This window comes from Triticum aestivum, chromosome 3D, assembly GCF_018294505.1.
Source record: "Triticum aestivum cultivar Chinese Spring chromosome 3D, IWGSC CS RefSeq v2.1, whole genome shotgun sequence".
Lineage (NCBI taxonomy): Eukaryota > Viridiplantae > Streptophyta > Magnoliopsida > Poales > Poaceae > Triticum > Triticum aestivum.
This window is the reverse complement of record NC_057802.1, coordinates 360,848,232-360,863,071: the sequence shown is the minus strand read 5'-3', so window position 1 is coordinate 360,863,071 and position 14,840 is coordinate 360,848,232. Positions and strand designations below refer to the sequence as shown.

At 46.7% G+C, this 14,840-nt stretch overlaps 1 protein-coding gene across 1 annotated transcript; it reads right to left on the bottom strand.

Annotated features, from left to right (window-relative positions):
- Window positions 1-13,155: 13,155 nt before the first annotated feature.
- Window positions 13,156-14,249, bottom strand: LOC123078889 (myosin-11). Its single transcript, XM_044501534.1, has one exon. The coding sequence runs from the start codon at window positions 14,118-14,120 to the stop codon at window positions 13,470-13,472; it is 651 nt and encodes a 216-aa protein (XP_044357469.1). The 5' UTR covers window positions 14,121-14,249; the 3' UTR covers window positions 13,156-13,469.
- Window positions 14,250-14,840: the final 591 nt, after the last annotated feature.

Here is a 14,840-nt window from a genome sequence, read left to right as displayed (position 1 = left end):
GGTCTTGGAATGTGGGGCCGTACACGGTTCCGATGAGCATGATATTGCCACACAGTTATTTGTGAAGAAGGACCAACGGGAAATGTTCAAGACCCTTCCTAAAGAGTTTAGGTTCAATTGGCTTAAGAGGAGATACAACGACAAGTATGGAAATTGAAGAAGTAGTGTGTTGGCGCATGAATTTTTCTTACGTCATGTCATTTGAACTATTTGCTTTATGTATGTTGGAGTGAACTATTTTGTCATTGTATGCCACTTGAACTATTTTCTTTATCTATGTTGGAGTGAACTATTTTATCATCGTATGTCACTTCAACTATTTGTTTTATGTATGTTGGAGTGAACTATTGTATCGTTGTATGTGACTTGAATTATTTCCCTATGTAATGTCACTCGAAATATTTTCTCTATGTATGCAGATGTTTGATAGTGACAACGATGATTCTGATGATGAGAGTATGAAGTTTTGCAATCTTGTTCTGGGTGCTGCTACACTTGCACAAGTGTATTGTAATACATATCTTGATAAGAATCCACCGAGGACATCAATTCTAAGTGGTATGGGATGGTTGCAAAAGACTTTGAGGACTCCAGGTGAATGCCTTTCACAACTTCGCATGAGCACAGAAGTATTCATGGACCTTCACGACTTGTTGGTGCGAAGGTACGGGTTAGAATCATCCATGCATGTGAGCACCTATGAAAGTCTTGCAATGTTCCTCTTCATTTGTGGTGGAAATGAGTCCAACAGAAGAGTTCAAAATCGTTTCAAGCACTCGGGCGAAACCATTAGTAGGAAATTTGATGAGGTTCTGAATTGTTTGATGAAAATGGCAAAAGATTTCATTAGACCTAAAACCCCCAACTTTCCAACTGTTCATAAGAGGATAAGAGATGATAGACGGGTGTATCCACACTTCAAAGATTGCATTGGTGCACTTGATGGCACGCATATTTCAGTGTCTCTGTCTCCTGAGGATAGTGTCAGATATATTGGGAAATCAGGGATACCGACTCAAAATGTTCTTGCAATTTGTGACTTTGACATGCTATTCACTTATGTGTCTGTGGGGCAACCAGGAGCTATGCATGACACTAGTGTGTTATACAATGCAATAAGTGTTGATGAAAGTTTCTTCCCACACCCTCCAAAAGGTAAACATGTTTGCATAAACTCGTACAATTTACTAATTGTTCAAACATGAAATGTCCATTACAAAATAGCTCATATCATCTCCTCCCTTTATAGGCAAATACTATGTTGTTGATGCGGGATATCCCAATCGTCCGGGATACCTGGCTCCTTACAAGGGTGAGAGGTATCATATGCCAGAATGGCATAGAGGTATGGAGCCCAAGACTCCAACAGAAAAATTCAATCGTGTTCACTCATCTATCCGCAATGTTATTGAGCGATCATTTGGAGTGCTAAAAATGAAGTGGCTGATTCTCTATAAGATGCGACCGTACCCGATGTTCAAACAAAAAATGATCGTTGTTGCCACTATGGTCCTTCACAACTTTATCCGCGAGCATAACAGCGTAGACTTGGACTTTGAGCGGTTCGACCGTGATCCTGATTATGTGCCTACAATTCCAGATAGGTATAACAAATTTGTTGCTGCCTCAGATAGATCTACTGCGGAACCGGATGCTCCGACCATGGATAAATTCCGTGACGAGTTAGCCACCGCTATTGCCTCTGGTTGGAAGTAGCTATGTTCTAATCAAAGATGGTCAGGTTCTTATTTGAATCATTTCTTTTCGTTTCTTTTCAAGGAAGTCAAACAATGTATCGTCGCACATTCATGTGAAACTTTTTAATTATCTATCGATGGATATTTATGTCGAACTTTAATTTATATATCAGTGGATATATATTGGTTGTATTAATTCACATCATTTTACATCTTTGTAATCCGGCGACATGTTCATGCATACAACACTCAAACCGTGAGCACATGAGTTCACTTGTAATATTGTATTTTTTAAGTACAAAACTTGAAGAAAAAACAATCCCTCAAGGGGCACAAATGTTAGCCCGCTCAAAACATCATCCATAATAAAATAGGGGCACAATAGACTTTTCCCACCAAATATTCCTATTCTTGAAGCTGGAGCTAACTGGAAGCCAAACAGTATAAAGTGGAGCTCCAACTTCTGGGTGAAACTGCTCTAAAGTGAAGTCGGTGGAGTGAAGCTGGTTTTCCTGGAGTGGAGTAGTCCCAAACAGGCCCTTAGTGAAGGTTCGGACGGGGAGTGGGGACTAGTTTTAGGATTCAGAAACCTGAACTACTACTGTACTCGGGGTGAAGATGAGATGCAAGCAGCCACGATCAACCAGAGACATACCATTTCACTTAACTGGACTTGTCGGATTATTAGTGATCGTCATGCAACTCCGCTTAACTGGACTTGTCTCTTACAGTACTATTGTTGACCGTTGTGAGCCATTATATAAGCTATCCCCGGGGAATAAAGAGGTATAAATGGAAACTTGGGTTCTTTTACTAATTGTATTTTAGTATAAATGTATAGTTTATAACAAATATTCCTCATTGGTTCAGGGTTCCGCAAATCCAGCGAAGATGTCGTCACATCCATCTCCGGATCTGACAACTAGCCCCATGACGATCCGTACCAACTGCCTCCATCCAAGGTTTAAAATTTCATTGTGAGAAATTTTGAATTTGTTTGAGTGTTTTCAGGCTGAGCGGATATTTTACGTTTTGCTCAAAAAAAAATCGGTACTTTCAAACTTGTATGCCAAAAGAAACACTTGGGTCGTTCAATACTAATTTTCCTTTCGGTGGGCGAGTGTTAGGTCACTGTTCTCCTATTACTAGGTCTAGAGTTTGATTCATGTGACACTCACATCTTGACTATTTTGCACAGAATATATTTTTTCACAGAACAAAATACTACATTCGTCTCAAAATATTAGACAGCCTACAAAAACATCTTATATTTTGAGGCGGAGGTAGTATAACCTAACCAAATTCAAAGATGACCTAATTGGACTAATCATAAGGATGGATAGTTGCCACGTCCATTGTGCGTATGCGTATCTCTAATCAAGTTTTTTAAATGCGAATCCATTCAATGTCAAACAAAAAATTCATTGATTTGTTCCAAATAATTTGAAATTCTAGAATTTTTGACTATTTAGAGGTTCATCGTTTTTCGCCCTTTTAAAATTCTAAACCTTGCCTCCATCCACCACACCGTGAGATCTGCAATGTTGTCATGTGCATCCTTTGGGCCCATGAACGTGGAAGTGCGGGTCCTCCTGCTTGACACCCAAAAGCACGGGCATCATGTCGGCGGCGCAATTCAGCACCCGATGGATATTATAGGAACTGTCCTCGCCACAGAGCTCGGTGAGTGTTTCACGAAAGAGTGCGGCGATAAGGCAATTGCGGGCGCGTTATCGAGGTCGACGTTGATAATGTGGTTGACACGGTTCAATAAGTACGCCTCCTCCTTGCCCTGGGCCTCCCGAAGTGCCTCTACAATTTCCTCAAGCTCAAGGTTACCAAACTCCACCACTTCCAGTTCGGCGATGGTGGTGGCGGTGTCATCTCAGAATTTAATGCTTCCAAGCGCATGTTTGGGGGTTGGAATAGAAATTCGGGGATTTGAGCATTTTAAATGGGATATGGAGAAGATATATGCGCCAAGTAGTGTCAATGGAAGCTACCAACAAACTGAAGCAGAATCCAAGTAGCGGTATAACAAACCCGAGAAAGATAGGATTCACTATTCACGACCTATAGCCAATATAGTAACAATCAACTTGAAAATACAAAGGTGAACATGGGTGTGCGCGCACCCACGTGAATAGTAAATTCATAAAAAATACTAGAAAAAATAACAAATTCTAAAATTTTGCGGTATGAACCTGAGTCGATCATTCTACTCACGTGTGAAGTTTCATGATGTATTGACACCCATCGTATTCTTAGTGAAGAAAATACAAATGCGGCCATACTATTCATTAAACGATGTTTTTTAATATAGCTTCGATTTTGTCATTTTTGTCCAGATTACCACGGATGTGATTTCTTCATGAAACTTCATATGCGAGTATACTGGTTGACTATGTATAATTTAAAAAATCAGATATTTTTAATTTTTTCTAGCATTATTTTAAATTTACTATTTATAAAGAGTGCGCGTGCACCCATGTTCACCAAATCCGGGTCCCAATCAACTTGATGTAAATTATGAAAGACGGCCCAGAATATAAGGGATGCGAAATATAATGTTTACTGAAATGTTTGGAATTGGTCCTATCATTGGTACCAAAATATAGACATTTCAGCTAAAACAAAATCCATAACACGTGAATTCAAGTTAAATTGAACACGATTCAAATCCTCACAAGACATTGCTCGAATTTCACTTAAATTTAAATGAAAATTTATGCCTTTTTGTCCATAATCGAAATTTCGGCAACTTTATGATGGGCGACCCACCCCCAACACCACCAAACAAAAGAAAATTTTCAACCCCCCAAAACCTCGAATGGTGTGTGTCAGCATTCAGCAATTACCATGTCTCAGATCTGTATCACCAACAGAGCAAACAACATGACAAGGAAAGTGGAATTAACGGGCATCGATTATACGAAGTGAGGGACGCTTCTGGAGCCACATTACCCTCCACGACCAGAAGCGAAGAGGAAACCCAGCACCAAGACGGAGAACCTGACGAAGGTCCTGAACCCGGGCGCCACCGCCGCCGACGCGGCCGCGAGGAGCACGCCGGGGACGAGGTGCGAGCGGCTCCTGGTGTAGGCGGCCGCCCGGAGGACGAGGAGCACTTGGACGGCCTGGGTGAGATGCCGCTGCTGGCGCAGGAGGGCGTGGAAGCTGGCCTCGTTCGCCGCGAGCAGCTCCTCCGTTGCCACGGGGAGGGCCAGGCGCATTCCCTCCAACTCCAAGGCCAGGCCCTGGATTTGCTCTAGCTGGGCCGCCACCTCGCCGAGGCGGGCTTCGGTCCGGTCGATCTCGGCATGGACGAGGTCGAGGAGGCTCTGGGCGAGGTCGACGTCGTCGACGAGGAGAGGCAGGCCTCTGATCACCATCTCCAGCAGCGGGTTCTCCATTCGGGCTGGGTTGGGACTTGCTTGGGGCGTGGCGAGGGTTTTTGACTGGAAAGGGGAAAGTGGGATGGGGATCGTAGTGGGGCCGAGGAGGTGTCGCGACATTAAGAAATCAGAACGTTGCCCGACTGCCCGGGGCTGGATCAGAACTTGCGCTTGAAGTTTGTGGACTGGCTAGACAAACAATGGCACCGGGAGAATTTTTGGAAACATTTAATTTTGACATTTTTAAATTGGTATCATGGGAGCATACAAGTGGTGGTATTACCTGATATTCTCCCCAATGGCACCAACGCAACTGCTCCTAAATTAGGTTTTTAGTTCACATCCTACGGGGGATACAACTAAGATCGTGGGGTTGGCCCAACCATACATGGTGCCCTGGATTTAACGAATGAGAAAACTTAACTAGTAAATGAGTTTTGATATTCAACGTCTGACCCTCGAAACAGAAAGAACGATTAAAATCTAAAACTCGAAGTTTGATTTCAGATATGATCTGGTCGCCCCCGCTGTGTTCCACCACCCCCCACCCCCCGCGTCGCCCCGCTCGGGCGACTCGGGCGGGACGCAACCCTAGTCGCCGGGGCTCCCCGTCCTTCTACCCCTCCCTCTGCCGCCGCCGGCCTATAGCCCGGGGGCTGACGGCGGGGGCGGGGGCCTTCCCTCTCTCCTGCGCCATGGGGGCGGTGCGGAGCCCCGCGGTGTGTGGAGGCACGGCCGATCTGGCCTTGGTGGCGTGGCGGGCCTGCCTTCCGGCGGCGGCGCGGCGGCCGCCTCGGCCTAGGGCGGATGGTGGCGGGTGTGGCGGCTGGCCTTGCTTCGGGCAGCGGCCTTGGCTGCGTTCGGCGGCGGCGGCCGAGTCGGCGGCGATGGACCATCTGACCTCGGTTCGGCGGTGGTGGCATATAGGGCCTGGTGGTTGGGTCGGCGCCATGTGTGGTTTGTCCTCCGGACAGATCTGGTCTGGCCGATGCGGCGGCTCAGATCGGCGGCGACCCGTGCACACGATGCTTGATGGAGGTTCCTCGAGCGGATCCGGGTGAAAACCTAGTTCTCGGCTTGATGCCAAGACCGGCGTTGGCGGCACTCTTTTGTGTCATTACCTTCTTGAAGGCATCGCCGTGGATAAGTTCCATACCTCTATCCGCTACCTCCGGGGGAAACCCTAGATCAGTAGATCAGATGACGGCGGCGCGTTGGTGTCGTTTCCTCCTTGGGGGCGTCATTCTTGGAGGCGTACACGGGTTCGAGGGACCAGTGGGCGGCTTTTTTTGTGGAGCGATGCTTCATCCTACACATTGATGACGGCGGATCTCGGCGGCGTGGTGCTGTGGAGACTCGGCGCCCAATGCGCGGTGCTGGACTCGCGCAGGAGGAGGTTGTTGTCTGGCGTCATGGTGGCGTCGATGGCAAAGTGGCCTGACAAGGTAGAAGCCTCAATATCTGCTCTGAAGACGGACCAGTGGAAGATGGCGGCGACGACACATGTGAGTGCGTCAGACCAGTTTATGCCCCAGACCCGGTATGTGGCTCGGCTGGGGCTTTTGGCTTTTGATGATAGGCTTAGGTGAGTGGACTGGGTATTTGGCCCAGCTAGCGTCCCTTCGTCATATGGATAGGAGTAGTGGCATATGATGCCAAGATGGCAGATTCAGGCATATTGTTGTAATACTTTGTAAGATCCTCGAAAATAAATCAATAAAGTGGCCGCATGCATCTCCAGATGCAGAGGCCGGTGGTCATCCTCCTTTTCTAAAAGAAAATGATCTGGTTGCAGCCCTTAGGTATATCATTAGCAACATGTTACAAATCGTGGCCACCACAAAATTGTGAAGGAGATTGTCCGCTAGGGAAAGAGCTTCCCTAAAAGCAATGGCTTCGAGCGATGCAACAGCCTGACGCCGTGAATCACCAGGGAAGATGAACCCAAATAATGTCCAGAAGAATCCCTGCATACTGCTGCCACCAATCCACCATTACCAGATCTTGCTAGACCACCGTCTACATGTATTTTTTAAACCCTGAATCAGTAGGCTTCTATAATAAAATTTTAAATTGGGCTTTTAAAATAAGCTGGGGAGGGGGCAACTTATTTTCACAGCCGACCATAAGCCCCAAAAGAACTGGCCCCTACTCCATGGCTTCACTTGCTCCTCCTCGTCATCAGAGAGGTCCATCTCGAGTTGGTCGAATAGCTCATCGACCTCGGCATCCCTCTTGTGATAATCCTCCTTCTCTTGCAATTTCCTATGTCGCGCCTCCTTCTGCTAGGAGAATGCAATGTTCTCACCTAGGAGCCCTGATTGGCCATGATGAGCTTCACAATAGAGCTCATCGTTGGCCTCGGCGTTGTGATGCACCTTGGTCCGGCGGTGTGCCTTCTCCTCTTTACGAGAGACTATCCGAACTTAAAGGGCGAGGAAATTCATGTACTTGACGTCCTTGAAAAAATTGAGCACCATCTGGTCTCGAAAGTGCCGAAGTGTCGTCGCGTCGTGTGCACGTGCCACTAACTCTGTGGTGTTAAAGGTGCCAAGCCACTTCTTCTACTCTATATCCGGGTTGCGGATCTCCACTGCGTAATGGCCCCAACGACCGGAGCATATGCCGCGATACGGCATGGAGCTCGGGGCCTGATGACACAAAGGCTGGGACATCTCCCAAGCCAGTGGAGGAGGAGCTCGCCGGCCGGCACGGTGGCGGAGAAGCTCGGCGGCGAAGAACCTCAGGGGCAGCCTGAATCAAATCAGGGTGGACAAAATCGACGGAGAGGACAAACTTTTAGCGGCGGGAGGATGGGCGGTCGGATTCAGGCGACGACTATGTTGGCTGTTGCGGGGGCTCAGGCAGTCGAATTCGCCGACGGGTTGGTGAAACGGCGTAAAGCTATTTAGAATCGACGGCTGCCGAGGGCGACAAGGCAGCTGCGGGGATGAAGGTTCAATGTGGACGGGAGGGTTCGCCCGACAGCTGAAATGGTTTTGCTGCAGCAACCAAAGTTTATGTATATTTGCATCACTTGTTGCAAAAAAATTGGGCACAATACCTATAAAGCATTTGCTAGAAGCGTGTTTTGGCCAAAGTGGCCCAAATGACAGTTTATACAATGGTATGATACCTAGGGGAATCTTCAAAGCGGACGCTCAAATCACGTGCAACCATCCGGATAGTATGGTCCGGACGGTGTTTACCCATCCACTGTGGGACTGTATGGGATTGCCGATTGGTCTGAACGTGTTTTTTCTCGTAAAGTCGAAACAAATTTGAAGGGCTTTGTAGGAGTCTGGACAACAGCCACGTAGAGCCTAAGATGGAGGTACATATTCGAGTTGAAGTGTGTGCATTATTTTGGGTCATATGAGATTATCAGAATGATGTTGCCTTTAACGGACAAAACATCATAATTTTTTTGCAAGTTATCTTCAGGGCGTCTGCTGGGACCCGTACGTGGTCGTTACTCAGTCATGTGGATCACAAGGAGCTTATGGATATTTGGTGCAATCGCTTGAATATGGTCACATAGGTTACACTTACAATCGGTTTGGATGGTTATCCAACAATAGAATAGATGTTTAACCATCTTACCCTATTTTCACCGGTTGTGACAATTTATTTTCGTCGTTTTGTTTGAGACCTTGTTTTGAACGTGGAACTTTGTGCAATAAAATGGTTGTGTGCCTCATGCGATGTAGAGGCCGGGGACTTTGCACCCAGGCTTCACGCCTTTTTGAATTTCTTTAAAAGAAAAACAAGGTCACGTAGGACTCTGACACCCCCAGCCCACCCAAAACCCCTTCCGGACCCTGCACGTCCATCTTCCCATCTTTCTTTGCATCTGTTTTCTCTTTTGCCTCCGCTGCCACTCTACCACCCCGGCCGCCCCGCCACACCCTTGCCGGAACTCAACGACTCCGTCTCCTCCAACGCTATATCCAAGCTTCATGCCGCTTCTCCTCCACCACTGTTCCATACCTCTCCCGCGTCCACCGCACAGATACCATCCGCCTCTACGACACTCACCATGCCCGACAACTGTTCGGTGAAATACTCGTGCTAATTTTTTTGTCCCTTCTTCTTTCAGTTCCACCATCATTTTTGAAGCAGTTACATCACATGATCTTTGGATTTGGCACGTTCTTTTCTGGCATGCCCTGGTCCCACAATGACATTAATGTGCTGCAGCGATCACCATTGTTTGCTAGGCTGGCTGAAGAAAAAGCTCCTCCTGGCTACTATATGGTTGACGGTATCTATCTTCCCTGGGCTACCTTTGTCAAGACCATCTCTGACCCAACTCAACCCGGCAATCCGACCCATGGGCGGCCGTGCCCATGGGCACCCGACCCGAATGGGTAGGGTATGGGTCGCCATCTTCACCCATGGGTAAGCCCGATGGGTAACCCGATTAATCATGGGTAGGGTATGGGCATAAGGTCCTGCCCGTGGGTCGCCCGATAAATATTAGTAATTAAAATATATTTTATTTTAGATGACACATGAACATTTTTAGTGAAGATACATGCCAATTAGTTCAACCTTTGAAGATATATGGTGTTTAGATCGCTGTCATTGAAAATACCGTGACATGCCTTCTCACTTCTCAGCATCCTAGGCCCATCAAACCTACCACGTTGCAGCCTATATCAATCAAGTGATCATGGCAGGCCGAACTTCTGAATCAACGAATTTAACTATAAAAATACTGGAACACTTGATATAGGCTGTTGTATTGGCCTGTTACAGCCCATGTAAAGCCCATGTGCATTAGCTGTGCCTGCTACCAGAGATGGACACGGTAAACTTTTACTACCACCTCGCTTGTTCGATGAGAGTGAACTTGGGGCGCTGCCTATATAAAGAGATACTCGGGAGCTCAGTGATACTTTGTTTAGTGCTGCCGCGCTGGTGTGCCCATCATTTGCGCTGGCCAATAATAACTGTTATAATAAATTTGTGCCACTGTTGTACAGGCTTTGGTATATGCTTTTGTGCCATGTTGTATACAGGCCTTTGGTGTGCACTGTACAGCAACCCGATGGGTAACCTGTCGGGTCTGATTACCAATCGGGTTTGGGTGTGGGTTTGCTTCGACGCCCATGGGCAGGGTCGTGGGCGAAGGGTAGACCCATTTAATATTACTGCCAGGTTCAGTCCCACTTTTCCTAAAATATATAGCAGTTAGAAAGAATGTTGAGTTTGAAGTTTTGCACGCATGTTTTAAATTGTTCGTGGACCCGCTAAATAATGGAATCCGAAGACATTATGGGAGGTGGAGTATGAGTGTAAGTATGCTGTTGTAGGTGGAGAACATGGATGATCTTAGGCCTTGTACAATGCTAGGTGATAGATGCTTAGAAAAATAAATCTGATTTTTTTAAGCATCAATATCTATTTCTACAGGAAAGACGACTAATTAAGCGTCTACCCTGTACAAATAAGCACGGATACTTAAGGAAAGTCTAATTTATTTTCCAAACACCTCTTCTAAGCACCTTGCATTGTACAAAGCCTTATCGAACTTCTAGACCAGAATACAACCACAAAAAAATCAACATCAAACAACTCATGAGAAACTGAAGAAAGATTTTATTAAGCAATCATTGGCGGTTATATAGGACAACATTTTTAGAGTGTAATAATTAACTTAGAACTGCTGCATTTAAACAGTTTTTGGCTAAACTAAAACTAGATATGACCATTTTTATCGTGCAGATATATGCGGACCTTTTAGAAGAAAAAAAAGAGAGCGGATGTATGCCACTAGCTTTGAATGGCCGACTTATATGCGGACCTTTTAGAAGAAAAAAAAGAGAGCGGATGTATGCCACTAGCTTTGAATGGCCGACTCTCACATCAGTGTCCACGTCAGCGTTGCATACGTGTCCCTTGCCTTGTACTCCTTCCATTTCCAAAGTAAGTGTCACGATTTTAGGTTAGTTTTAAACTACCAAGTCTACTGCACCACGTCACGACTCACGAACTTAAACAGCCATTTCCTCGCTATCTGATGGCTTCTATCGTTGCTTCAAATTGCTGTTACTACGTATGACCAGAAGACCTCCGCATAAATACGCCACTAGGGGCAAACTTCGACTACCCTTGTGTACTAAGAGGAAAACACAGGTTATGTAGAAGATCGAGCAAGTGAAGCCTGGTGAAAATTATACAAACAAACAAGAGAACCTCTAATAGCTCTTCTAAGTAGCGAGCCACTTGTAAATTAAATGTAGTACTCCCTCCGTCCCAAAATTCTTGTCTTAGATTTGTCTAAAATTCGTATTTAGACAAATCTAAGACAAGAATTTTGGGATGGAGAGAGTAAAAGACACGCATCAGCCTACTGTGCCGAAAAATAAACACAACAGCAGTGGTATTGAATTAGAAAACCATCATCGGAACTCTAGAGAATGAAACTAGGAGTGCACAAAGAACACAAAAAACAAGCGTCTGACCATTCATATGGGCTGCGACTGTGCCACTAGAGCACGTGAGCAATTATTTGGCATGGTTTATTTTGGCCACAATGCAAACACACTCCTAGTTAAATGGGGAGCATAGGTACCCCCAATAAACAGATCAGGTACGATAATCTCATGAACTGCTATGGAAGGCTACCAGGCGGTATAAACATTCAGATGACAAAATATCAAATGAAGTAGCCTGACAAATGGCATATCAGACAATCTAGAAAACTGAACAAGCTTTGGTGGTACCTATTGACAACCATATTCAACAACAATGAAGTTGAAAGAAGCAAATCAAATGAGAGTTCTACCAAACAATACTATGGACCCAAGTCCCCACAATCTGTAAATCAGAATCAAAATATGCTAACAACCATGATACAGAAAAGACTATCCTCTACAATGGCAACAAACTATAAAGGCAAATCCAACCATGTTCAGATATTGACAATCGGTCCACCAAGGAGATGATAAAAGGCTGGTGATGGGAACTACGACATGCAGACACTCAGGAGCGACCAAATAGCAATACAAAATGAATTTATATATGATATATCCAAAAAGAAACAGTGGGACAAATTATCAATATGGCTCTATCGGCATAACACATTTATACAGAACATGTGCATAACTCAAGTAACTTAAGCCTTGCAGCATACACTTGCTAAACCAGTGATCACGAACATACAGCATGCCAAGAGTACAAAATGAAATAAAGTAGCAATGCCAACCACACAATCACAAGAGGGTGTGCCATTCATGGCCCCAACAAATGGCTCTGTATAACACATTTGCAGATTAAATGCATCCCTCAAATAACTTAAGCCTAAAGCATACAGTTGCTAAACCAGCAATAACAAACATATAACATGCCTCATGTATAAATGTGATGCAGGAATAAAGCAGCAATGCCAACCACATAGTCGCAGGAGGGCATGACCATTCACGTGCCCAAGAAAGGCATATGCATAGATACCGGTCACACAAGGAAAGCATGTAATCAAAACATGTCAGTCTAAAATTAAAAGTGAACAACAATATTTAAACTACCAACATCCACAAGGCAAGCAATAAAACGGATAAAGGTGAAGGAATTCTACGACCACAAAATCCAAATGGAAGCAATGCTCTAACAAGCATCATGAGTAAACAAGAAAGCACAGGTCACACCAGCAACGAATTTCCGGAAGGGGAAATCCAGATTCCATAAAATCATCATTTTGCAAAGGAAGTACTGTTAAAGGTAGCTTTCAGTTTAAACAGCAATCAGCATGCAAGGCATTTTCATTGCTTATGTGCAGAAGGAACAACATCATGCATACCACGGCACCAAATATAAATCATCCAACTAAATTTCCATACATTTGGGTGATGAAACAAATACTAGAACATAACAAGATTCCACTAGTACTAAATCCAACAATCATCAAATAGCAGGAAACGCACTAATAAGTTGTAACATGTCAAACAGTTGAACTCATTTCACGCATTGGTAAGAATAGAGATGTCTCCATACCATCAAGCAATCATCTAGAGATGCAAACCATTAATAACCATCAATGGATAGATCAGAGACAGAAATAAAGTGCAGAACCGTAGCAGTAAGCCAGCAACCATAACGATAATAGTATAACCAAGCATACAGCCTAGCTCGGTTGACAAAGTGTGTACACATTCATCGTCACCACCAAAAGCCCGTAGATGATTAAGGAAAAACACGGATGAAACATAACCATTCTCCAGATTACCTAAGTTTTTGTAGTCTATTAAGCAACTAACTGATAGAAGACATATTACTCTCAGTTCGGTACTAACAGCATCACCACGACAAACTCATCAAATCTTCCATAAGCTGTAGCAGCAGAGCAAAACTTCCTGCGCACCAGAGCACCAGATTACCTCTTGAGGCGGAGGTAGATCAGAACGACGGCAGCCGTGATGGCAGCACCAGCGGCCGCCCCCGCTGCCATCCCCTGCCAGGCGACCCCTTCTTCCTTCGGGACCCCAGCGTCCGGAGCAGCCTCCCTGTCCTTCACGGTGGTAGCATCGGCGGAAGCCTTCAGGGCGTCGATCTCCTTCTCGAGCTTGAGCTTCGCCTGACGAACGGTCTCCACCTCGGCCGTGAGCTCCTGGCGTTGGCGCTCGTCGGCCTCACGGTCAGCCTTCTTGCGGTCGAGGAGGGCCTGGAGGCGCTCGACCTCGGCACGGAGCGAGGCCACCTCTTCTTCGGTGGTGGCGGCGGCGTGCTCGGCGGTGGCGACGTCGTCCCGGGCCTGGGAGAAGAGGCCCTCGAGGCGGTGGGCCTCCGCGGCGAGGGTCTTGTTCTCCTGGCTGGCGTTGGCGAGCTGCTCCTCGAGGTCGAGCTTGGTGGCGCGGAGGTCCTCGATCTCGGCGTTGGCGGCGACGGCGGCGTAGGACTTGGCGGGGTGGACGGCGTCGGCGAGGGTGACCTCCTCGCCCGCGACGTCTCCGTTGGGCGCAGCCTTCTCGACCTCCGCGGAGGCGGCGGCGGCGGGGGAGACGAGGGTTTCGTCGCCGTTCTCCATGGGGGATCGGTGGGTTTTGGTGTCTTGGAGCGTGGTTTCTGTGCGCGATGGGCGGCGGCGGTTGTGGGGAAAGGCTCTGCTGGAAAAGGAGAGGCTTCTTTCTCCTCCCCCTCCTCTTTGTGAATCGCGCGTGGTGCGGGGTTGGGAGCCCGGAAATATCTGGATGCGCGGCTCCGCTATGGCTCCATGACGTGTGGGTCCCTTTGCTTGGGGTTGCATCGTGGCCATACCTGTCGGTTATTCTCGGCCAGTCTGAGGAACGTGCGTGACGGCGACGCCGATATGGTGGGTCCGGGTGGCAGTGTCTACAACGGCGCTTGCGTGTTGAGGAGGTTGGTGCCGGGGGCGATTGGGCAAATGGAAGACGTCGTCGTCATCGGACCCTGTCAATGTAGTGCGCTGCATCATTATTGCACGTTCTTGCCCTGTGGGCTCGCGTCGCGGGAGTAGCAGCCCAATGCCATTTTCCTGTGCCGCTTTCTACTTTCCATCTAATATTTTCGGCCCACTACGACGGCACATAAAGTTTTTTTTCGAACTTGCATAAAGTTTTTTAATGACAATACCGGCCTTGGAGGTCCCATATAGATAAAGATGCTACATGACAAAAAGTAGTTTGAGGCATCTACATTGATTCCACTCTACCCCGCGTCGTCCGCTCCTGGGCGAATCGGGGGGTGAATCGCTAGCTCCGTCCAAGACCCGCCCCCTCCCTCCACC